Source organism: Salvelinus alpinus, chromosome 4 (genome assembly GCF_045679555.1).
Source record: "Salvelinus alpinus chromosome 4, SLU_Salpinus.1, whole genome shotgun sequence".
Lineage (NCBI taxonomy): Eukaryota > Metazoa > Chordata > Actinopteri > Salmoniformes > Salmonidae > Salvelinus > Salvelinus alpinus.
This window is the reverse complement of record NC_092089.1, coordinates 18,202,663-18,228,901: the sequence shown is the minus strand read 5'-3', so window position 1 is coordinate 18,228,901 and position 26,239 is coordinate 18,202,663. Positions and strand designations below refer to the sequence as shown.

Sequence of the window (26,239 nt, the reverse complement as noted above, 5' to 3'; positions counted from 1 at the left end):
AGAGAGAGGAAAGAGAGAGAGAGAGGAAAGAGAGAGAGAGAGGAAAAAGAGAGAGAGACTACACTGCTGTGTCTTCTCTCTTCGTCCTCTGTTTCAGTCAGAGGTATGTCTGTCTGTCTTTCTACAGGGCTTTATATCTCTGAAAGAAGGTAAATATCCAGAGGAAAGAGTCAGAAGTTAGAGCAGGGTTCCCCGTGGCCCGCGGGTGGTTTTATTTTGGCCCCCCTTATTTCACTTTTTAAAATGTTTGGACATAAGACTGTAAAAACACCAGGAAATCAGTTCCAAGTTATTTTAATTTAGGAAATCTGTTCCCAAGCATTGGCACGCATAATAGAGAGATATGTGATCTTATACAAATGTAAGCAAGGCTTGAAATGATTATGTTTTAGTCAAATATTATATCTGTTTGGGACTCTTGCAGTCAATTTGCAGTCTACAAATCATTTGTAATTATGTTCTGCCCCCCCCCCCCCCCCCGACCATCCACTCAAGAAAGAAGAAAAAAACATCCCTCAGCTGAATGTAGTTGAGGAACAAGTTAAAGATTCAGAGGAAAGAGGAGTTAAAGGAAGTAGTACATAGTGGTTGGGCCATTTTATAATTCAGCCTCCGACTTTCTATACATAACTTTCAAGTATAAACGCCTTGGGTTATTCTACATTTTCAAATGATTAAAACTAGACCGAGTGTTAGGAAATGGAGAGGTAGATAAAGCATCAGCTAGCTAGAGGGATTCTTCTTGTCCTTTTCAACTTCCGTGGCGACTGAAGAAGGCACCGCCTTAGACCCAAGGAACAGTGAATGACCTCAAAGAGAGGAGGCCTCCAGCCAGTCTTTAAAGACCGCTGGATACCAAGCTGACAGCAGACCATCCATACTGTCTGTGATATTGACAGGTAAGTCACCAATCATAATGTAAACAACATTTCATAGAGTAGATCTTTGTTTGTTCACCATTTATTTATTTTTAAGTTTCTTACCTGAAGACAACACTGAATTCTCTTTCAGAAGCCCATTGACGGTTGCCATGGCAGCGGCTCCATTGATCTGATTGGCTGAGTGTATCATGCGGGCCTTGCAGCCTCCGCCCTCTGACCCCTGGACCAACAGGAAGTAGTGTCCGCTCTCACCCTTCACCTCCACATATGGAACTACGGCAAACCAAATAGGTCAAAATGAGTTGAAAATAAAGAACATACATCCAGGTTATATGTAGGGGAAAAGCCATAGGAATGCCTAGAGAAGTTTATATAGTATAAAGAGTGCCTTGGTTCTTCTTGTTGCCTTAATTCTGGTTGTTTAAATATCTATAGTTCTGTTAGTCCTGTGACGGTCGATCCAGGACCAACACGGAGCCAATCCCTTTTCTCACACATGGGCTGTAGCTGATGATCCACATGCAGTACCTACCAGGCAGGGTCTTGGGTCTCTTAGCCATGAAGTCCTTCCACTTCTGGGAGCTGAGCTGGGAGGCAGGGGGTAGAGCCATGGAGCTGACCGTACAGGATAGAGAGAACAGGGCCCCTACCTGGAGTAGAAACCAAATGTGTAAACCAAACGCACCTCAAATCATTATTTGACATATCTAGAGCTTGGAACTAGAAGGTTCTATGTGCAAAAAGATGATTCTGAGAGAATTGGCTTTAACGTTCTGAACCCTAATTGGTTTGAATGGTGTCAACAATTCTATTATTTTGAACGTAACAACATGTATTGGGGTATTTATAGTACCATATAGGTAGTGAACAAGGCTATGTCAATAACTACATTTCCACACAAATGTAGACTGAAGCTTATAGTTCCAAGTTCTCCATTTGCATTCGCCCCATGGCTATACTACTACTACTACTACTAGTACTACTAGTACTGCTACTGCTACTACTAGTACTGCTACTGCTACCACTACTACTACTACTGCTACTACTACTGCTACTACTAGTACTGCTACTACTACTACTGCTACTACTACTACTGCTACTACTACTACTACTACTACTACTGCTACTACTAGTACTGCTACTACTACTACTGCTACTACTACTACTGCTACTACTACTACTACTACTGCTGCTACTACTACTGCTACTACTAGTACTGCTGCTACTACTTTTAGTACTACTGCTACTGCTACTGCTACTACTACTACTACTACTAGTACTGCTGCTACTACTTTTAGTACTACTGCTACTGCTACTACTGGTACTACTACTACTACTACTGCTACTACTACTACTACTGCTGCTAGTACTGCTACTACTACTAGTACTGCTACTGCTACTACTACTACTGGTACTGCTACTACTACTACTACTACTACCTGATAGTCACAGTATAATGAGTCACACACTGGAGGAGTACTGACTGATTGATGTACCTTTCCAGACAGTGATCTGAACTGATCAAGGAGCCGTTTATCTCTCAGTGATTTGGACGATAGTTCTCTGTTGTGATTGGTCAAGGGATGAACAAGTGTAGAACACTGGGGAGATGTCTCCAGCTGTTTCTTATTGCCTTTTATAAACTGGCTGGGTCGAGCCCTGAATGCTGATTGGCTGACAGCCGTGGTATATCACAGGTATAACAAAACATGTATTTTAACTGCTTTAATTATGTTGGAAACCAGTTTATAATGGCAATAAAGCACCTCGGAGGTTTGTGGTATATTGCCAATATACGGCAGGTAGCCTAGTTGTTAGAGCGTTGGGCCAGTAACCGAAAGGTTCTAGATCGAATCCCCGAGCTGACAAGGTAAAAATCTGCCGTTCTGCCCCTGAACAAGGCAGTTAACCCACTGTTCCTAGGCCATCATTGTAAATAAGAATTTGTTCATAACTGACTTGCCTAGTTAAATAACGGTAAAATAAATATACCATGGCTGTATCCAGGCACTCTACGTTGTGCGTAAGAACAGACTTTAGCCGTGGTATATTGGCCATATACCACACCCCCTCGGGCCTGATTAATTATACTGTACATGACAAGTGTGGAACACTGGGGAGATGTATCTAGCTATTTATTAGGCCTTTTATACTGTAAGGTTTGATCTGTTATTACTTCACACAATGACAGTAGAAAAAGATCATGTTCAGTCTACATAGAGATACAGTCACATGAGACCTGGCTAATCATTATCTAAGAACAAAGTTCATTATCCCCAAACCAGTTTCAAGGGTAAACCTGTTCAGAGAGTAAATAAATGACCATATCTCCAGCGTGACTGTCTAGCAGTTCACATACAACTGTTGGTAACATTCTGGAAAGTCCCTTCCCTTAAACCAGCTATGTGGTTAAATATCTCCAGTTTATAGATCTGAGAGGAACAGTTTATCTGAGATGTGGACGCCTCAGTCATCAGCTGATGTGAAGGATACAGGTGAAACTCTGTGCTGGAGCGGAGGAAGCTGGGAATATCTGACACTGTCACCAACTGAACCAGGTCTAGAACAGACCGGAAGTAATGGAACACCTGGAGAAAGAGGGGAGGAGATGAAGAGAGAGAGAGAGAGAGAGAGAGAGAGAGAGAGAAAGAGAGAGAAGAGGAGGAGATGAAGGGAGAAAAGAGAGAGAGAGAAAGAGAGAGAGGGGAGGAGAAAAGAGAGAGAGAGAAAAGAGAGAGAGAGAGAGAGAGAGAGAGGGGAGGAGATGAAGGGAGAAAGGAGAGAGAGAGAGAGAGGGGGGAGGAGATGAAGGGAGAAAAGAGAGAGAGAGAGAAAGAGGGGGAGGGGGTTTGAAAGAAGGGGGTGAAAGAACATGACAAAGATGATGGACACATACACACAACACAAGCATTAGATTGAAATATTACTGTAAAGCTGATATTATACACACACAAGCTTTAGATTGAAATATTACCACTTGATAGAAAGCGGAAGCTGTTATGCTGATATTTAGTTGGCATGTTTCACTACTTTCATTGACCTCTAACTTTACAGCAATGTCAGCTTTGTTCAACGACTGTATCAGGTATTATGAGACTGTGTGTGTAGCTAGGCCCGTTTAATAAGTAGCTGGCATAGTTTACACCCTATCAGCTCCCCCCCTCTCCCTCTCTCTGGCCTGGGATTAGCTCCAAATCCCATTTCCCAAACAAGGGCCAGAGACAGCTCCTTCACAGGTCACCGTAAACAGATAGAATTCCATCCATGCAAAGGCTGCTTTCTGCTTTTCTCCTCAACCTCAGCCCTGCAGACTAAGAGTAGAAAATACCTAAATACTTTCATTAATAGCAACTCCAAGTAGGCCTTAAAGCTAAGCTTCCTGAAAGTGCAGTAATGCATCTGCTTTAGGATGAGTCACATCTAAATACAGACATGGAGTTACAGCCGGCCCGGCCTGGGAGTTACAGCTGGCCCGGCCTGGGAGTTACAGCTGGCCCGGCCTGGGAGTTACAGCTGGCCCGGCCTGGGAGTTACAGCTGGCCCGGCCTGGGAGTTACAGCTGGCCCGGCCCGGCCTGGGAGTTACAGCTGGCCCGGCCTGGGAGTTACAGCTGGCCCGGCCTGGGAGTTACAGCTGGCCCGGCCTGGGAGTTACTGCTGGCCTGGCCTGGGAGTTACACACCATATCCCCTATATAGTACACCACACACACCCTATATAGTACACTACACACACCCTATATAGTACACTACACACACCCTATATAGTACACTACACACACCCTATCCCCTATATAGTGCACTACCTTGAACATCCTCCACCACAACCCCCACCTCTCTCCTTCAGTTCCACAGACACAACAGATAGTTAGTCATGGTCTCAACAACACCCTATCCCCTATATAGTACACTACCCCCACCTCTCTCCTTCAGTTCCACAGACACAACAGATAGTTAGTCATGGTCTCAACAACACCCTATCCCCTATATAGTACACTACCCCCACCTCTCTCCTTCAGTTCCACAGACACAACAGATAGTTAGTCATGGTCTCAACAACACCCTATCCCCTATATAGTACACTACCCCCACCTCTCTCCTTCAGTTCCACAGACACAACAGATAGTTAGTCATGGTCTCAACAACACCCTATCCCCTATATAGTACACTACCCCCACCTCTCTCCTTCAGTTCCACAGACACAACAGATAGTTAGTCATGGTCTCAACAACACCCTATCCCCTATATAGTACACTACCCCCACCTCTCTCCTTCAGTTCCACAGACACAACAGATAGTTAGTCATGGTCTCAACAACACCCTATCCCCTATATAGTACACAACCCCCACTTCTCTCCTTCAGTTCCACAGACACAACAGATAGTTAGTCATGGTCTCAACAACACCCTATCCCCTATATAGTACACTACCCCCACCTCTCTCCTTCAGTTCCACAGACACAACAGATAGTTAGTCATGGTCTCAACAACACCCTATCCCCTATATAGTACACTACCCCCACCTCTCTCCTTCAGTTCCACAGACACAACAGATAGTTAGTCATGGTCTCAACAACACCCTATCCCCTATATAGTACACTACCCCCACCTCTCTCCTTCAGTTCCACAGACACAACAGATAGTTAGTCATGGTCTCAACAACACCCTATCCCCTATATAGTACACTACCCCCACCTCTCTCCTTCAGTTCCACAGACACAACAGATAGTTAGTCATGGTCTCAACAACACCCTATCCCCTATATAGTACACTACCCCCACCTCTCTCCTTCAGTTCCACAGACACAACAGATAGTTAGTCATGGTCTCAACAACACCCTATCCCCTATATAGTACACTACCCCCACTTCTCTCCTTCAGTTCCACAGACACAACAGATAGTTAGTCATGGTCTCAACAACACCCTATCCCCTATATAGTACACTACCCCCACCTCTCTCCTTCAGTTCCACAGACACAACAGATAGTTAGTCATGGTCTCAACAACACCCTATCCCCTATATAGTACACTACCCCCACCTCTCTCCTTCAGTTCCACAGACACAACAGATAGTTAGTCATGGTCTCAACAACACCCTATCCCCTATATAGTACACTACCCCCACCTCTCTCCTTCAGTTCCACAGACACAACAGATAGTTAGTCATGGTCTCAACAACACCCTATCCCCTATATAGTACACTACCCCCACCTCTCTCCTTCAGTTCCACAGACACAACAGATAGTTAGTCATGGTCTCAACAACACCCTATCCCCTATATAGTACACTACCCCCACCTCTCTCCTTCAGTTCCACAGACACAACAGATAGTTAGTCATGGTCTCAACAACACCCTATCCCCTATATAGTACACTACCCCCACCTCTCTCCTTCAGTTCCACAGACACAACAGATAGTTAGTCATGGTCTCAACAACACCCTATCCCCTATATAGTACACTACCCCCACCTCTCTCCTTCAGTTCCACAGACACAACAGATAGTTAGTCATGGTCTCAACAACACCCTATCCCCTATATAGTACACTACCCCCACCTCTCTCCTTCAGTTCCACAGACACAACAGATAGTTAGTCATGGTCTCAACAACACCCTATCCCCTATATAGTACACTACCCCCACCTCTCTCCTTCAGTTCCACAGACACAACAGATAGTTAGTCATGGTCTCAACAACACCCTATCCCCTATATAGTACACTACCCCCACTTCTCTCCTTCAGTTCCACAGACACAACAGATAGTTAGTCATGGTCTCAACAACACCCTATCCCCTATATAGTACACTACCCCCACCTCTCTCCTTCAGTTCCACAGACACAACAGATAGTTAGTCATGGTCTCAACAACACCCTATCCCCTATATAGTACACAACCCCCACTTCTCTCCTTCAGTTCCACAGACACAACAGATAGTTAGTCATGGTCTCAACAACACCCTATCCCCTATATAGTACACTACCCCCACCTCTCTCCTTCAGTTCCACAGACACAACAGATAGTTAGTCATGGTCTCAACAACACCCTATCCCCTATATAGTACACTACCCCCACCTCTCTCCTTCAGTTCCACAGACACAACAGATGGTTAGTCATGGTCTCAACAACACCCTATCCCCTATATAGTACACTACCCCCACCTCTCTCCTTCAGTTCCACAGACACAACAGATGGTTAGTCACGGTCTCAACAACACCCTATCCCCTATATAGTACACTACCCCCACCTCTCTCCTTCAGTTCCACAGACACAACAGATAGTTAGTCATGGTCTCAACAACACCCTATCCCCTATATAGTACACTACCCCCACCTCTCTCCTTCAGTTCCACAGACACAACAGATAGTTAGTCATGGTCTCAACAACACCCTATCCCCTATATAGTACACTACCCCCACCTCTCTCCTTCAGTTCCACAGACACAACAGATAGTTAGTCATGGTCTCAACAACACCCTATCCCCTATATAGTACACTACCCCCACCTCTCTCCTTCAGTTCCACAGACACAACAGATAGTTAGTCATGGTCTCAACAACACCCTATCCCCTATATAGTACACTACCCCCACCTCTCTCCTTCAGTTCCACAGACACAACAGATGGTTAGTCATGGTCTCAACAACACCCTATCCCCTATATAGTACACTACCCCCACCTCTCTCCTTCAGTTCCACAGACACAACAGATGGTTAGTCATGGTCTCAACAACACCCTATCCCCTATATAGTACACTACCCCCACCTCTCTCCTTCAGTTCCACAGACACAACAGATAGTTAGTCATGGTCTCAACAACACCCTATCCCCTATATAGTACACTACCCCCACCTCTCTCCTTCAGTTCCACAGACACAACAGATAGTTAGTCATGGTCTCAACAACACCCTATCCCCTATATAGTACACTACCCCCACCTCTCTCCTTCAGTTCCACAGACACAACAGATAGTTAGTCATGGTCTCAACAACACCCTATCCCCTATATAGTACACTACCCCCACCTCTCTCCTTCAGTTCCACAGACACAACAGATAGTTAGTCATGGTCTCAACAACACCGTAGACACAGAACATCAGCACAATTACTTTTACTACAATCACACTCTCCCAGAACAACAATAATAATAATCGTAGACACCGCCAGGCACGGAACAAAAAAGGAATTTAACGACACCAGCTAATCAATATGGGTGTTGTAAATCAGCTGTGTGTACCACGAGTAAACAGTCTACGAGTTTAATAACGGAGCGCGTGTGTGTGCGCGTGTGTGTGTGTTCATCGCTACATAGAACAGCCATGATTCATCTGTAGTGGAAAAGTCATTAGAGCAACACTGGTTTTTATGACAGCAGAGCCTGGAGCGGACAGACAGTAACATGGACACTAACTGAGCTCACTCCCTCGCTCCCTTTCTGTCACTCGCTCTCTTTCTCCCCCTCTCTCTCTCTCTGACAGAAACACCAACCGTGTTAGATGGCTAAATATTTTATTTTTTATTTTATTGACCAGTGTTTTATTGAAAACGTGTGATTAATGGATGTCTGAACACCTTAAGGGCTCTGTAGGAGTGTAAGTTTGAGTCTGCTTTTATCTCCGAAAACAACTGATAGTATTAAAAGCTGTGTAAAAACACATGTGTTTACATAGCCGTGTCTCAGTGAGTAAAGATGCTTAATCTGGTGGTAGGACAGTGAGTCAGTAGCAGACAGAACTGGAAGGTTGGAGGTAGGGTAGGACAGTGAGTCAGTAGCAGACAGAACTGGAAGGTTGGAGGTAGGGTAGGACAGTGAGTCAGTAGCTGACAGAACTGGAAGGTTGGAGGTAGGGTAGGACAGTGAGTCAGTAGCTGGTAGAACTGGAAGGTTGGAGGTAGGGTAGGACAGTGAGTCAGTAGCAGACAGAACTGGAAGGTTGGAGGTAGGGTAGGACAGTGAGTCAGTAGCAGACAGAACTGGAAGGTTGGAGGAAGGGTAGGACAGTGAGTCAGTAGCAGACAGAACTGGAAGGCTGGAGGTAGGGTAGGACAGTGAGTCAGTAGCTGGTAGAACTGGAAGGTTGGAGGTGGGGTAGGACAGTGAGTCAGTAGCAGACAGAACTGGAAGGCTGGAGGTAGGGTAGGACAGTGAGTCAGTAGCAGACAGAACTGGAAGGCTGGAGGTAGGGTAGGACAGTGAGTCAGTAGCAGACAGAACTGGAAGGCTGGAGGTGGGGTAGGAAAGTGAGTCAGTAGCAGACAGAACTGGAAGGCTGGAGGTGGGGTAGGACAGTGAGTCAGTAGCAGACAGAACTGGAAGGTCGGAGGTAGGATAGGACAGTGATTAATGGTCACACTGGCAGTCAGATAGAGTAGAACTCATCTGAGGGTAACTTGTGGTCAGAGTTGGTCTAGGAGGCAGGGGGTACAGTAGGACGTAGGCGGGAGGGTAGGAGGTTGGGTAGGGCAGTAAGTAATGACTACAGTGGCACACTAGTGGTCTGGTTAGTCAGGGGAGGATAGGATAGGACTACTCACCTCCGACTGTAGATTTTGGTCAGAGTTGGTCTGGGAGGGTAGGGAAGGATATGTTAGGATAGGATAAGGTGGGGTAGGATAGGATAAGGTGGGGTAGGATAGGATAAGGCGGGATAGGATAAGGTGGGGTGGGGTCGAATTGGATATGGTGGGGTAGGATAGGATAAGGTCGGTAGGATTGGGTGGGGTAGGATAGGATAAGGTGGGGTAGGATAGGATAGGATAAGGTGGGGTAGGATAGGATAAGGTCGGGTAGGATAGGATAAGGTGGGGTAGGATAAGGTGGGGGGTAGGATAGGATAAGGTGGGGTAGGATAAGGTGGGGTGTAGGATAGGATAAGGTGGGGGGTAGGACTACTCACCTCTGAGTGTAGCTTGTGGTCAGAGTTGTTATGGGATCCTGGATCAGAAGGCAGCAGGCTGTACCATGTCTCTCTATCCTGGGCTCTGAGGGAAAAGCCTTCAAACTTCACCTCAGAGGCAAACTGTTAGACAGCGCAGGAGAGAAATCAATTCACAACACGTCTATCAACTCTCATTGAGTACAAGCAGTACCAAGACGGCGAATCTACAATCAATAACAGCTGAGTCATAAGAGCAGCGGTGGAGACTGGGGTTTGGGTCCAGGGCCAGGCACAGCAGATTCTCATGCCCCCCTGTGTGCCAGTCAGGGGGCTGGGTGAAGAGGTGAGTAACCCTGGCAGTGGTCCAGTGTGCCAGTCAGGGGGCTCTGGATTAGCAGTGACCCTTAACCCCTGTCTCCAGGCCCAGCAAGGCCTCCAGACAGAAGAGCCCTTCATTACAGCCCTAGGCTTGGCACACACTGAGAAACCTGACCCACACATGACCCCTATACATTCTCCCAGGGCAGCATAATCTACAGTGCATTCTGAAAGTATTCAGGCCACTTCCTTTTTTCCACATTTTGTTACATTTACAGCCTATTCCCCCTCAGGAGACTGAAAAGATTTGGCATGGGTCCTCAGATCCTCAAAAGGTTCTACAGCTGCACCATCGAGAGCATCCTGACTGGTTGCATCACTGCTTGGTATGGCAACTGCTCGGCCTCCGACCGCAAGGCACTACAGCGGGTAGTGCGTATGGCCCAGTACATAACTGGGGCCAAGCTTCCTGCCATCCAGGACCTCTATACCAGGCGGTGTCAGAGGAAGGCCCTAAAAATGGTCAAAGACTCCAGCCACCCTGGTCATAGACCGTTCTCTCTGCTACTACACGGCAAGCGGTACCGGAGCACCAAGTCTAGGTCCAAAAGGCTTCTTAACAGCTTCTACCCCCAAGCCATAAGACTCCTGAACATCTAATCAAATGGCTACCCAGACTATTTGCATTTACCCCCCCTTCGCCTACGCTGCTGCTACTCTCTGTTAATTATCTAGGCATAGTCACTTTAACTCTACCTACATGTACATATTACCTCGACTAACTGGTGCCCCTGCACATTGACTCTGTACCGGTACCCCCCTGTATATAGTCTCTCTATTGTTATTTTACTGCTACTTTTTAATTATTTGTTACTTTTATTTCTTATTCTTTTTTAAATTCTTAAAACGGCATTGTTGGTTAAGGGCTTGTCAGTCAGCATTTCACTGTAAGGTCTACTACACTTGTTGTATTCAGCATTTCACTGTAAGGTGTTACTGTTAATACATTTGCAAAAAAATCTAAACCTGTTTTTGCTTTGTCATTATAGGGTATTGTGTGTAGATAGAGAGGGGGGGGAGAAACAATTTAATCAATTTTAGAATAAGTCTGTAACGTAACAACATGTGGAAAAAGTCAAGACTTTCGGAATGCACTGTACATCATATTGTAATACTTCAAATACACACACTTTCCTTTCGCATTGCTGATTTACTAACATACACCCCCTAGTGGTCAAGTATATGGATACAACAGATACTTGTATAAACCATTCTGACTAACTAAATAATCTTACCTTTTTCTCTCTGATGAGAACACCTCCTCTCCATAACTCCCTCTCATCAATACAGGTCATGATGCTACTGGGATCTACTACTCTGGCTGACAGGTGGGAGGCTGGCGTCTGCCACCTGGAGGAACAAGTAAAGAAGGATAGACATCAGTTTATCTGTGTATTTAGCCATTCAACAACTCTATGCTGCCCTCTAGTGGTAAAATGGAGATAACACAGGAACAAGTGCTGGGAGGATTCCGGTGTCAAGTGGACTCGTCATTTTGCATAATGGTTCTTTGTCCTTACCCAGCTTGGTGTTCAGTCACTATGGTCATCTTGGCTGAGTGCCATGTCTGCATGTGTTTCAACGAGCCAATCACAGGGAGGAAGTCCTTCAGTTTAGGAGCTTCTTCAGCAAAACCCAGAAATATCACATCTAGTAGAGCTTTTCCTGGAGGAGAAACGGAGTCAGCCATAAAACACCTAGTAAACTGACACAAATATTACATCTAGGAGAAACAGAGTCAGCCATAAAACACCTAGTAAACTGACACAAATATTACATCTAGGAGAAACAGAGTCAGCCATAAAACACCTAGTAAACTGACACAAATATTACATCTAGGAGAAACGGAGTCAGCCATAAAACATCTAGTAAACGAACACAAATATTACATCTAGGAGAAACAGAGTCAGCCATAAAACACCTAGTAAACTAACACAAATATCACATCTAGGAGAAACAGAGTCAGCCATAAAACACCTAGTAAACGAACACAAATATCACATCTAGGAGAAACAGAGTCAGCCATAAAACACCTAGTAAACTAACACAAATATCACATCTAGGAGAAACAGAGTCAGCCATAAAACATCTAGTAAACTAACACAAATATCACATCTAGGAGAAACAGAGTCAGCCATAAAACACCTAGTAAACTGACACAAATATTACATCTAGGAGAAACAGAGGGGAACAGAGTCAGCCATAAAACACCTAGTAAACTGACACAAATATCAGATCTAGCAGAGCTTTTCCTGTGAGAGAAAGATAGGGGAACAGAGTCAGCTATAAAACACAACACAACCCACGGCATGTAGGAAATATAGAGAACTCCTGGATAAGATACATGAATATAGAGGAATCTTTCTCGGTCTGACAAAATGAACCAAGGTGAATGGAGTGAGTTACCTGGAGGGGGAAGCTGGTCTGATAACAGGTGTAGTCCCTCTGCTGCCTCTTCATACAACCTGCAATAATCACAAATCACAACTTTATTCATACAACTATTCACCACTGACAGGGCACTACATTTCAATACAGCCAGGAAATGTGATATTCAGAAGTTCTAGAACATCTCAGAGGAAATAAGGTACATTTTGTATGTTTGCTTAAACACTGCAGAAGTAGTATTATAGAAGAGCACAGAGCTGGGATGTGCAACAGAATTAAAACAGGGCTCTATGCTGACATGTTTTACAAGGAGCACATGTGCTCCTAAGTTGAAACATTTAGGAGCACAAAAATAAAATATTTGAGAAAGAGTGTTTTAATGATAAGAAATGACTAAACGTTTTTGGGGTGTTCTATACTAAATCAAGCACAATGTACCCTCAAATATTTGAGTCACTTAGGCGAGACAAAAATATTCAGCTGGCCCTTTAAGGCAGGGGGGTTGCCGTGGTAACGGTGAAACTCGCATGTCTGACTGAGACCGAATCTCCGGTCACTTCGTACTTATACATTTTACTCGCACACGTGCTCATACTTGAATTTTGCAGTTCGGCCACACATTCATTTTTAGTTGTAAATGTAAGTCTAATGGTGGCACTGTAGAGCCCTGTGAACATCACTCATACTGTGTCTGCTGTGGGTCAGGCTGGTCAGTCTTCTCCTCCTGGTCACCCAGAGCACTGAGACAGGCCTCCATAGTGCTGGGGCTTTCCTCCTGCTCATCGTTCTTCTGACAACTTCCCAGCTCCTCCCACTCTGTACTGCAGAACTACAACCAGAAACAGGAAGGATGACAGTCAGTCAATGTGGTCAATAGGTGATGACAGTCAGTCAATGTGGTCAATAGGTGATGACAGTCAGTCAATGTGGTCAATAGGTGATGACAGTCAGTCAATGTGGTCAATAGGTGATGACAGTCAGTCAATGTGGTCAGTAGGTGATGACAGTCAGTCAACGTGGTCAATAGGTGATGACAGTCAGCCAATAGGTGATGACAGTCAGCCAATATGACAGTCAGCCAATAGGTGATGACAGTCAGTCAATAGGTGATGCCAGTCAGTCAATAGGTGATGACAGTCAGTCAATGTGGTCAATAGGTGATGACAGTCAGCCAATAGGTGACGCCAGTCCGTCAATAGGCGACGACAGTCCGTCAATAGGTGATGACAGTCAGCCAATAGGTGATGGCAGTCAGCCAATAGGTGATGACAGTCAGCCAATAGGTGATGAGTCAGTCAGTCAATGTGGTCAATAGGTGATGAAAGTCAGTCAATGTGGTCAATAGGTGATGACAGTCAGCCAATAGGTGATGACAGTCAGTCAATGTGGTCAATAGGTGATGACAGTCAGTCAATGTGGTCAATAGGTGATGACAGTCAGCCAATAGGTGACGACAGTCCGTCAATAGGTGATGACAGTCAGCCAATAGGTGATGACAGACAGCCAATGGGTGATGGCATTCAGCCAATAGGTGATGACAGTCAGCCAATAGGTGATGACAGTCAGCCAATATGGTGAATAGGTTTGAGGACCCCCCCCCCCCCTAAAGAAACAGAAGACTGTGATGAATGTGTCATGTATAACTGATGAAATGGTTGGATGTTGTGTTCAACAGTAGAAGCTGCTTGCAGAGCAGGACATAGGCAGACATCTCCAGTGTAAAACACAAAGAAGGACAGAGTCGGGTCAGAAAGACATCCCTGACTAATACAAGACATTCCTTGACATGACACTTACCTGAGATGTCCCATGGCATGTCTGGACAGCAAAATACCACCTCTGTGAGGCTGGATCACCACTCAGAGAGCAGGCTTAGGAGGCAGATGAGAAAGATTACTGAATCACATTTAGCAAATGTTACTTAACCCATTACAATATTTAAAGCAGGTAAACATATTGCAATCGTTTCTGCAAGCAAGACACCTGACACACACAAACAACGCTTTGGCTTACCTGGAAACAGAGAAACCCTCCGTTTTGAAGTACAATTGGAGATGTTCCCCAGTTTATCATAGATCTGTTTGGCAGCCTCCAACGCTATAAAATAAACGATTACAATAATTCAAGAGGTTATGACTTACATTTACAAGAACACCACCATTGCTCATAGTATGTTAATCACCCTTTCTAATATAGATGGCTCTGCTGCTGCCTACTACATTACAGTAACTTAGCTAGTTACTGTATCTTGAAAAACACGAAATCCGAGTCCAATACAAAGGTATAGTTAACGTACCCTTCGCGCATTTATCCTCTTCTTGGTTAAAAGAAACAACTAGCACGTACCGATCCATTCCTCTGAATTCTCTACCATCAGTGTTCAGTATAAATGTAAATAAAAAGTTGTGTGGACTTTTTTTCGTGTTATCAAATTCATTTCCACGCGCTCTCTCTGGTGAAACGGAAGTTGTCGTCTAGAGTTCTGGTGACGTCAAGGCGCAACTTCAAAATACAACCGGCGGGAAAATACATGTTTAATGACCATGAGCGATATTATCAAAACCAAATATTGTTTGGCATATTCTTTGATGGTTTTCTCCCTAAATATATACCAATGTCATCGGCTACATATTAGTAACCGAAAATGTGCTAGTTATCCATTCAGGATTTCAAGAACAGATTTACAATTTGGACCCAGGAACTGAGTTTTTATCCATGTTTCGACTCAATACAACGCTGCACCATCTGCTCACATTGGGGGTCAATCTGGAATGATGTGCTCGTAATTAATGTAATATGTCCAGTTTTACTAAATCTGCCCAGGTAAGACTTTACTTTTATACATAACAGCATGTTCATTTCATTTAGAACTAGCATTAAATGTGTCAGTGTTAGTTATATGCAAAACTCATCGCTATCCGACGGTACATGTAGCTAACGTTAGCTAGCTAGCTATCCGCAATCTGTCCAGCTAGCTAATCTTTTTATTAAACCCTAGTCTTAAATTACAGTGGGATCTTTTCATGCAATGATTTATAGTATGAATTTAATCCGTGTGCCCAAGCCAGCTACATGTTTGTGGCTTGAGAGCTGACAACTGTGTGTTGATGAGGGATGCTGTTCTACTACTGTGTGTTGATGAGGGATGCTGTTCTACTACTGTGTTGCTGATGAGGGATGCTGTGCTACTACTGTGTGTTGATGAGGGATGCTGTTCTACTACTGTGTGTTGAGGAGGGATGCTGTGCTACTACTGTGTGTTGATGAGGGATGCTGTGCTACTACTGTGTGTTGATGAGGGATGCTGTGCTACTACTGTGTGTTGATGAGGGATGCTGTGCTACTACTGTGTGTTGATGAGGGATGCTGTGCTACTACTGTGTGTTGATGAGGGATGCTGTGCTACTACTGTGTGTTGAGGAGGGATGCTGTGCTACTACTGTGTGTTGATGAGGGATGCTGTGCTACTACTGTGTGTTGATGAGGGATGCTGTGCTACTACTGTGTGTTGATGAGGGATGCTGTGCTACTACTGTGTGTTGATGAGGGATGCTGTTCTACTACTGTGTGTTGATGAGGGATGCTGTGCTACTACTGTGTGTTGAGGAGGGATGCTGTGCTACAACTGTGTGTTGATGAGGGATGCTGTTCTACTACTGTGTGTTGATGAGGGATGCTGTGCTACTACTGTGTGTTGAGGAGGGATGCTGTGCTACTACTGTGTGTTGATGAGGGATGCTGTGCTACTACTGTGTGTTGAGGAGGGATGCTGTGCTACTACTGTGTGTTGATGAGGGATGCTGTGCTACTACTGTGTCTGAAACTCTGAATTGCCTTGATCTCTCTCTGTTCCCCTTTATTCAGCAATGGGCTACCTTTGCCAGGTCGTGGTACCTGATAGACGCTCGGATGCAGCCTCCAGGGAAGATTGCCACTATGTGTGCAATCAGGCTACAGGGGAAACACAAACCTATCTACCATGCACTGAGTAAGTAGACAGCGAGCTAGTATGCCCATTTAGAAATGTACGAATGGTGTGTTTTCCTGAATGTGTGTGACTGTGCAATACAGTCTGCAGTTGATTTGAGTATTTAATTTGATGTTTTCTTCACAGCCAGCCAGGACATATTCTCTATATGTTTTTGCAGCTATAACAGTGACCACATGGTGGGGCTAAAGGATCACTGTGAAACCAATAGACCCCAACTATGCACATAACCAGAAGGCATAGTACCCACCACTTATTTTTCATCAACCGCATTCAGCATTCTTTCAAAACCTGTGTCTCTTCACACTAATTTGATTTGACTGTGAGGTGAATGTCTCGTCACCTGATGTAAAGGTCCATGTGTGTGGACAGGGACCCTGAGGGACATGTGTAACCTGTATTTAACCAGGCAAGTCAGTTAAATTCTTATTTACAATGACGGCCTACCCCGGCCAACGCTGGGTCAATTGTGCGCTGCCCTATGGGACTCCCAATCACAGCCGGATGTGATACAGCCTGGATTCGAACCAGGTAATGACGCCTCTTGCACTGAGATGCAGTGCCTTACACCACTGCGCCACTCGGCAGCCCCTCGGGGATAGAGAACCATGTCCGTTACTTTCCCCTCATCCCTGGAGCGGTGCTCTGTTAATGGCTGTGTGTGGACAGGGACCCTGAGGGATAGAAAACCCTGTCCATTACTTTCCCCTCTTCCCTGGAGCTGTGCTCTGTTACCAGCTGGAATCCTATTCTATGACCCTGTTTTACCTATTCTGTTAAATGTTTCATGCTGGTTGTTGAATGACCATTCAAACTAAGAAGGGGTTAATTCTCTTGTTTTATATAGTACCAGTCAAAAGTTTGGACACACCTACTCATTCAAGGGTATTTCTTTATTTTTTACTATTTTCTACATTGTAGAATAATAGTGAAGACATCACAACTATGAAATAACACACATGGAATCATGTAGTAACCAAAAAAGTGTTATATTTTAGGTTCTTCAAAGTAGCCACCCTTTGCCTTGAAGACAGCTTTTCACACTCTTGGCATTCTCTTAACCAGCTTCACCTGGAATGCTTTTCCAACAGTCTTGAAGGAGTTCCCACATATGCTGAGCACTTGTTGGCTGCTTTTCCTTCACTCTGTGGTCCAAACTCATCCCAAACCATCTCAATTGGGTTGAGGTCGGTGATTGTGGAGTCCAGGGCATCTGATGCAGCACTCCACCACTCCTTCTTGGTCAAATAGCCCTTACACAGCCTGGAGGTGTGTCGGGTCATTGTCCTGTTGAAAAACAAATGATAGTCCCACTAAGCGCAAACCAGATGGGATGGTGTATCGCTGCAAAATGCTGTGGTAGCCATGCTGGTTAAGTGTGTTAACTGTGCCTTGAATTCTAATTAAATCACAGACAGTGTCACCAGCAAAGCACCCCCACACCACCTCCTCCATGCTCCATTCACCTACTCTGCGTCTCACAATGACAGAGTGGTTGGAATCAGAATTCTAAATGTTGGACTCGTCAGACCAAAGGACAGATTTACACCGGTCTAATGTCCATTGCTCGTGTTTCTTGGCCCAAGCACGTTTCTTCTTATTTGTGTCCTTTAGTAGTGGTTTCTTTACAGCAGTTCGACCGTGAAGGCCTTGAGATGTGTCCATTACTTGAACTCTGTGAAGCATTTATTTGGGCTGCAATTTCTGAGGCTGGTAATTCTAATGAACTTATCCTCTGCAGCAGAGGTAACTCTGGGTCTTCCTTTCCTGTGGCGGTCCTCACGAGTCCTCACGCTCTAACCACTAGGCTACCTGCAAGTCAACCTCTTAGTCATCTATCATTCTCTACCCATATATCTAATTCAGAAACCACCTTTTTTTGTGGTGGCAGGCAATCGAATGATGAATCTTTTCCTGCATTCCTTGATAGTCTTTTGAAAGGAGCTAAAGAACATTCCTTGGAACATGTGTTTGTGTCGAGTTGTTGATGTTTTGTAATGAGCGCGTGTCTCTGTGTTCCTCAGGTGATATTGGAGACCATGTAGTAGTCATGAACACCAGACACATAGCCTTCTCTGGGAACAAATGGGAACAGAAGATATACTCCTCTCACACCCAGTAAGGCCTTGCTCAGACTGTCTGTTACACATGGAATAATCAGGGAACACAAAGTGTTATTCTGTACCTGTGTTTACTCATCAATCAAGAAGAACTTCATTGAAACATGTAGCATGTGAACTGATCTGTGTAATGAGGGATGTGGTTGACTAAGCCTATGTGTGTAAAGTTGATTGTTATACAAAAGTGTGTCTTCCTCTAAATTCAGTCTTGTTTCTTTCCCAAAGGTACCCGGGTGGATTTAAACAAGTCACAGCCACCCAGCTACATTTGAAAGACCCCAAAGCGGTAAGTATTGCAAGTCAGTTTATTAGGTACACCCGTCTAGCACCGAGTCGGACCCCCCCTTTGCCTCCAGAACAGCCTGAATCCTTCGGGAACATTCCACAGGGATGTTGGTCCATGTTGACGCGATGGCATCACGCAGTTGCTGCAGATTGGATGGCGGTACACCACAGCCACCAGCCTGTACCGTTGACACCATCTGGACTCTGATGGACTCTGCCATCAGCATGACTCAACAGAAACCGCGGCTCATCGGACCAGGGAATGTTTTTCCACTCCTCAATTGTCCAGTGTTGGTGATCATGTGCCCACTGGAGCAGCTTCTTCTTGTTTTTAGCTGATAGGAATGGAACCCGGTGTGGTCGTCTGCTGTAATAGCCCATCCTTGACAAGGATCGGTGAGATGTGCGTTCTGAGATGCCGTTCTGCACACCACTGTGCTGTTATTGGTCTGTTGGTGGCCCGCCTGTTGGCTCTCACGATTCTTAGTCTTCTCCTTCCACCTCTCTCATCAACGAGCTGTTTTACAGGACTGCAGCTGACTAGATGTTGTGTGTGTGTCTCTCCGTTCTCGGTAAACTCTAGACGTTGTCGTGTGTGAAAAGCCCAGGAATGCAGCCATTTCTGAGATACTGGTTCCGGGGCGCCTGGCACCGATGATCATACCGCGCTCAAAGTCGCTTCGGTCACTGGTTTTGCCCATTCTAACGTTCAATAGAAGGGTAACTGAATGCCTGGATGCCTGTCTGCCTGCTTTATATAGACAGCCACAGTCACATGACTCACTGTCTGGAGGAGCGATCCGTTTACGTGAATAGGGTGGTGTACCTAATAAACTGACCGGTGAGTTAACTACTGTTTTATTTGTGGGCTACTGCAGTCTGTTTGGAAACACTGAATAAACACTGTCCTCTCAGGTGTACCTATACAGTAACTTCAGCCTTTAAAGTTTCATTCCTGGGCCTGGATGAAGCTGAATAAACACTGTCCTCTCATGTGTACCTATACAGTAACTTCAGCCTTTAAAGTTTCATTCCTGGGCCTGGATGAAGCTGAATAAACACTGTCCTCTCAGGTGTACCTATACAGTAACTTCAGCCTTTAAAGTTTCATTCCTGGCCCTGGATGAAGCTGAATAAACACTGTCCTCTCAGGTGTACCTATACAGTAACTTCAGCCTTTAAAGTTTCATTCCTGGGCCTGGATGAAGCTGAATAAACACTGTCCTCTCAGGTGTACCTATACAGTAACTTCAGCCTTTAAAGTTTAATTCCTGGCCCTGGATGAAGCTGAATAAACACTGTCCTCTCAGGTGTACCTATACAGTAACTTCAGCCTTTAAAGTTTCATTCCTGGCCCTGGATGAAGCTGAATAAACACTGTCCTCTCAGGTGTACCTATACAGTAACTTCAGCCTTTAAAGTTTCATTCCTGGGCCTGGATGAAGCTGAATAAACACTGTCCTCTCAGGTGTACCTATACAGTAACTTCAGCCTTTAAAGTTTCATTCCTGGGCCTGGATGAAGCTGCATTTCATCAAAATGTCAGAATTGCATGTCGTTCAGGAAGCAGTTGCATTTTGCGTTGCTGTTATGTATCGATTTTCATTTGATGAAATATGAGCTATCCCACAGTTGTGTGACGTGTTTTGTCTATAAACGTTACAAATGGCTCGCTGGGGTGAGAGAGAATGAATTATGGTGTAATTAATTGTCTGTCCTTGTAAGTCTCCCGTCCCTCCCATTCCTCTGGTTCCAGAGACGTAGTGTTTTCCTGCAGAATCATCAGGGAGGATTTTACAAGTGTGCTTTTCACACAGAGACACTTGTGTATTATCACAGACACACAGGATCTCTGCTGATGCAGGTCTGTCAGACCATTAGACCTTTAGGAGAATGTCTACTGTAATCTGGGGAAAGTCCTAGCTGGGTGTGCAGGAAGATACAGGAACAGCAGCACAGCTTAGTACAACCCAGAGATGAACTTTATCAAGGAATAAAACTAAACGCATTTCAGCTTGAATTCAGCTGTCTATGTTTTCTCTCCTCTCTGCCTTACAGCACATGGCATTGCTGTCTATGTTTTCTCTCCTCTCTGCTTTAGAGCACATGGCATTGCTGTCTATGTTTTCTCTCCTCTCTGCCTTAGAGCACATGGCATTGCTGTCTATGTTTTCTCTCCTCTCTGCCTTACAGCACATGGCATTGCTGTCTATGTTTTCTCTCCTCTCTGCCTTACAGCACATGGCATTGCTGTCTATGTTTTCTCTCCTCTCTGCCTTAGAGCACATGGCATTGCTGTCTATGTTTTCTCCCCTCTCTGCCTTAGAGCACATGGCATTGCTGTCTATGTTTTCTCTCCTCTCTGCCTTACAGCACATGGCATTGCTGTCTATGTTTTCTCTCCTCTCTGCCTTACAGCACATGGCATTGCTGTCTATGTTTTCTCTCCTCTCTGCCTTACAGCACATGGCATTGCTGTCTATGTTTTCTCTCCTCTCTGCCTTAGAGCACATGGCATTGCTGTCTATGTTTTCTCTCCTCTCTGCCTTACAGCACATGGCATTGCTGTCTATGTTTTCTCTCCTCTCTGCCTTACAGCACATGGCATTGCTGTCTATGTTTTCTCTCCTCTCTGCCTTAGAGCACATGGCATTGCTGTCTATGTTTTCTCCCCTCTCTGCCTTACAGCACATGGCATTGCTGTCTATGTTTTCTCTCCTCTCTGCCTTACAGCACATGGCATTGCTGTCTATGTTTTCTCTCCTCTCTGCCTTACAGCACATGGCATTGCTGTCTATGTTTTCTCTCCTCTCTGCCTTACAGCACATGGCATTGCTGTCTATGTTTTCTCTCCTCTCTGCCTTACAGCACATGGCATTGCTGTCTATGTTTTCTCTCCTCTCTGCCTTACAGCACATGGCATTGCTGTCTATGTTTTCTCTCCTCTCTGCTTTAGAGCACATGGCATTGCTGTCTATGTTTTCTCTCCTCTCTGCCTTAGAGCACATGGCATTGCTGTCTATGTTTTCTCTCCTCTCTGCCTTACAGCACATGGCATTGCTGTCTATGTTTTCTCTCCTCTCTGCCTTACAGCACATGGCATTGCTGTCTATGTTTTCTCTCCTCTCTGCTTTAGAGCACATGGCATTGCTGTCTATGTTTTCTCTCCTCTCTGCCTTACAGCACATGGCATTGCTGTCTATGTTTTCTCCCCTCTCTGCCTTAGAGCACATGGCATTGCTGTCTATGTTTTCTCTCCTCTCTGCCTTAGAGCACATGGCATTGCTGTCTATGTTTTCTCTCCTCTCTGCCTTACAGCACATGGCATTGCTGTCTATGTTTTCTCTCCTCTCTGCCTTAGAGCACATGGCATTGCTGTCTATGTTTTCTCTCCCCTCTGCCTTAGAGCACATGGCATTGCTGTCTATGTTTTCTCTCCTCTCTGCCTTACAGCACATGGCATTGCTGTCTATGTTTTCTCTCCTCTCTGCCTTAGAGCACATGGCATTGCTGTCTATGTTTTCTCTCCCCTCTGCCTTAGAGCACATGGCATTGCTGTCTATGTTTTCTCTCCTCTCTGCCTTACAGCACATGGCATTGCTGTCTATGTTTTCTCCCCTCTCTGCCTTAGAGCACATGGCATTGCTGTCTATGTTTTCTCTCCTCTCTGCCTTAGAGCACATGGCATTGCTGTCTATGTTTTCTCTCCTCTCTGCCTGAGAGCACATGGCATTGCTGTCTATGTTTTCTCTCCTCTCTGCTTTAGAGCACATGGCATTGCTGTCTATGTTTTCTCTCCCCTCTGCCTTAGAGCACATGGCATTGCTGTCTATGTTTTCTCTCCTCTCTGCCTTACAGCACATGGCATTGCTCTTATTTAGATGGATGTTCTTAATAATGTTTTAGTGTGTACTTTTTGTTTGTGTTGCCTCAAATGCATGAATGTTTCAACAGTTCCGTCCCAAGTGGTTCACTGAGGAAATGTACCTGTAGCCCACATATATATTCATTAAATGTACCTGTAGCTAAGCCCACATATATATTCATTAAATGTACCTGTACCTAAGCTCACATATATATTAATTAAATGTACCTGCTGTAGCCCACATATATATTAATTAAATGTACCTGTAGCCCACATAAATATTCATTACATGTACCTGTAGCCCACATATATATTCATTAAATGTACCTGTAGTCCACATATATATTCATTAAATGTACCTGTAGCCCACATATATATTCATTAAATGTACCTGCTGTAGCCCACATATATATTAATTAAATGTACCTGTAGCCCACATATATATTCATTAAATGTACCTGTAGCCCACATATATATTCATTAAATGTACCTGTAGCCCACATATATATTCATTAAATGTACCTGTAGCCCACATATATATTCATTAAATGTACCTATAGCTAAGCCCACATATACAGTGGGGAGAACAAGTATTTGATACACTGCTGATTTTGCAGATTTTCCTACTTACAAAGCATGTAGAGGTCTGTAATTTTTATCATAGGTACACTTCAACTGTGAGAGACGGAATCTAAAACAAAAATCCAGAAAATCACATTGTATGATTTTTAAGTAATTAATTAGCATTTTATTGCATGACATAAGTATTTGATACATCAGAAAAGCAGAACTTAATATTTGGTACAGAATCCTTTGTTTGCAATTACAGAGATCATACGTTTCCTGTAGTTCTTGACCAGGTTTGCACACACTGCAGCAGGGATTTTGGCCCACTCCTCCATACAGACCTTCTCCAGATCCTTCAGGTTTCGGGGCTGTCGCTGGGCAATACGGACTTTCAGCTCCCTCCAAAGATTTTCTATTGGGTTCAGGTCTGGAGACTGGCTAGGCCACTCCAGGACCTTGAGATACTTCTTACGGAGCCACTCCTTAGTTGCCCTGGCTGTGTGTTTCGGGTCGTTGTCATGCTGGAAGACTCAGCCACGACCCATCATCAATGCTCTTACTGAGGGAAGGAGGTTGTTGGCTAAGATCTCGCAATACATGGCCCCATCCATCCTCCCCTCAATACGGTGCAGTCGTCCTGTCCCCTTTGCAGAAAAGCATCCCCAAAGAATGATGTTTCCACCTCCATGCTTCACGGTTGGGATGGTGTTCTTGGGGTTGTACTCATCCTTCTTCTTCCTCCAAACACGGCGAGTGGAGTTTAGACCAAAAAGCTCTATTTTTTAATCATCAGACCACATGACCTTCTCCCATTCCTCCTCTGGATCATCCAGATGGTCATTGGCAAACTTCAGACGGGCCTGGACATGCGCCTGCTTGAGCAGGGGGACCTTGTGTGCGCTGCAGGATTTTAATCCATGACGGCGTAGTGTGTTACTAATGGTTTTCTTTGAGACTGTGGTCCCAGCTCTCTTCAGGTCATTGACCAGGTCCTGCCGTGTAGTTCTGGGCTGATCCCTCACCTTCCTCATGATCATTGATGCCCCACGAGGTGAGATCTTGCATGGAGCCCCAGACCGAGGGTGATTGACCATCATCTTGAACTTCTTCTATTTTCTTCTATTTTCTAATAATTGCGCCAACAGTTGTTGCCTTCTCACCAAGCTGCTTGCCTATTGTCCTGTAGCCCATCCCAGCCTTGTGCAGGTCTACAATTTTATCCTTGATGTCCTTACACAGCTCTCTGGTCTTGGCCATTGTGGAGAGGTTGGAGTCTGTTTGATTGAGTGTGTGGACAGGTGTCTTTTATACAGGTAATGAGTTCAAACAGGTGCAGTTAATACAGGTAATGAGTGGAGAACAGGAGGGCTTCTTAAAGAAAAACGAACAGGTCTGTGAGAGCCGGAATTCTTACTGGTTGGTAGGTGATCAAATACTTATGTCATGCAATAAAATGCAAATGAATTACTTAAAAATCATACAATGTGATTTTCTGGATTTTTGTTTTAGATTCCGTCTCTCACAGTTGAAGTGTACCTATGATAAAAATTACAGACCTCTACATGCTTTGTAAGTAGGAAAACCTGCAGAATCGGCAGTGTATCAAATACTTGTTCTCCCCACTGTATATTCATTAAATGTACCTATAGCTAAGCCCACATATATATTAATTAAATGTACCTGTAGCTAAGCCCACATATATATTTTTTAAATGTACCTATAGCTAAGCCCACATATACATTAATCCTCCCTTTTCCAATTGTAGTGACTCATCTAGTTCCTAGCAGTGCAGTGACCCTCCCTCCACATTACAATAAACCTATCTTTTATTTACACCTTCCTTTTTAATTTAAGTGATACATGTTCCCTTTCCCTAAGTCTACCTCCCAACGTTTAAACATGAGGGATAGTGTGTGAAGGTCATCCCTCTCAGTGATGGTGTAGAAGGACGGGAGAACAGAACAGCCACATGTTATCCTACCCCAGAACAGCCACATGTTATCCTACCCCAGAACAGCCACATGTTATCCTACCCCAGGACAGCCACATGTTATCCTACCCCAGGACAGCCACATGTTATCCTACCCCAGAACAGCCACATGTTATCCTACCCCAGGACAGCCACATGTTATCCTACCCCCGAACAGCCACATGTTATCCTACCCCAGAACAGCCACATGTTATCCTACCCCAGAACAGCCACATGTTATCCTACCCCAGAACAGCCACATGTTATCCTACCCCAGAACAGCCACATGTTATCCTACCCCAGCCCAGAGAACAGAACAGCCACATGTTATCCTACCCCCGAACAGCCACATGTTATCCTACCCCAGAACAGCCACATGTTATCCTACCCCAGAACAGCCACATGTTATCCTACCCCAGAACAGCCACATGTTATCCTACCCCAGAACAGCCACATGTTATCCTACCCCAGAACAGCCACATGTTATCCTACCCCAGAACAGCCACATGTTATCCTACCCCAGCCCAGAGAACAGAACAGCCACATGTTATCCTACCCCAGAACAGCCACATGTTATCCTACCCCAGAACAGCCACATGTTATCCTACCCCAGCCCAGAGAACCGAACAGCCACATGTTATCCTACCCCAGAACAGCCACATGTTATCCTACCCCAGAACAGCCACATGTTATCCTACCCCAGAACAGCCACATGTTATCCTACCCCAGAACAGCCACATGTTATCCTACCCCAGAACAGCCACATGTTATCCTACCCCAGCCCAGAGAACAGAACAGCCACATGTTATCCTACCCCAGAACAGCCACATGTTATCCTACCCCAGATCAGCTACATGTTATCCTACACCAGAACAGCCACATGTTATCCTACCCCAGATCAGCTACATGTTATCCTACACCAGAACAGCC

General features: G+C 44.9%; 2 protein-coding genes across 5 annotated transcripts in view; one reads left to right on the top strand and one right to left on the bottom strand.

The window, feature by feature from the left end:
• The window catches only part of mtbp (MDM2 binding protein), a 50,293-nt gene extending 35,343 nt beyond the window's left edge, over window positions 1-14,950 (bottom strand). Inside the window, exons 1-13 of one of the 2 annotated variants that reach the window (XM_071395789.1) lie at window positions 14,812-14,950; window positions 14,529-14,612; window positions 14,313-14,386; window positions 13,202-13,344; window positions 12,534-12,592; window positions 11,648-11,792; window positions 11,363-11,477; window positions 9,768-9,890; window positions 9,406-9,435; window positions 3,375-3,469; window positions 2,378-2,444; window positions 1,414-1,531; window positions 984-1,154 (exon numbers count right to left, since the gene is read on the bottom strand). In XM_071395789.1, coding sequence (XP_071251890.1) covers window positions 984-1,154; window positions 1,414-1,531; window positions 2,378-2,444; window positions 3,375-3,469; window positions 9,406-9,435; window positions 9,768-9,890; window positions 11,363-11,477; window positions 11,648-11,792; window positions 12,534-12,592; window positions 13,202-13,344; window positions 14,313-14,386; window positions 14,529-14,612; window positions 14,812-14,869 — 1,282 coding nt within the window. In that variant the 5' untranslated portion in view covers window positions 14,870-14,950. The remainder of the gene's footprint in view (window positions 1-983; window positions 1,155-1,413; window positions 1,532-2,377; window positions 2,445-3,374; window positions 3,470-9,405; window positions 9,436-9,767; window positions 9,891-11,362; window positions 11,478-11,647; window positions 11,793-12,533; window positions 12,593-13,201; window positions 13,345-14,312; window positions 14,387-14,528; window positions 14,613-14,811) is intronic. The other variant, XM_071395790.1, reaches the window with a different exon arrangement.
• An 85-nt stretch (window positions 14,951-15,035) lies between these two features.
• The window catches only part of mrpl13 (mitochondrial ribosomal protein L13), a 33,452-nt gene continuing 22,248 nt past the window's right edge, over window positions 15,036-26,239 (top strand). Inside the window, exons 1-4 of one of the 3 annotated variants that reach the window (XM_071395786.1) lie at window positions 15,036-15,338; window positions 16,380-16,503; window positions 18,528-18,621; window positions 18,849-18,909. In XM_071395786.1, coding sequence (XP_071251887.1) covers window positions 15,312-15,338; window positions 16,380-16,503; window positions 18,528-18,621; window positions 18,849-18,909 — 306 coding nt within the window. In that variant the 5' untranslated portion in view covers window positions 15,036-15,311. The remainder of the gene's footprint in view (window positions 15,339-16,379; window positions 16,504-18,527; window positions 18,622-18,848; window positions 18,910-26,239) is intronic. The other 2 variants (XM_071395787.1, XM_071395788.1) reach the window with 2 other exon arrangements.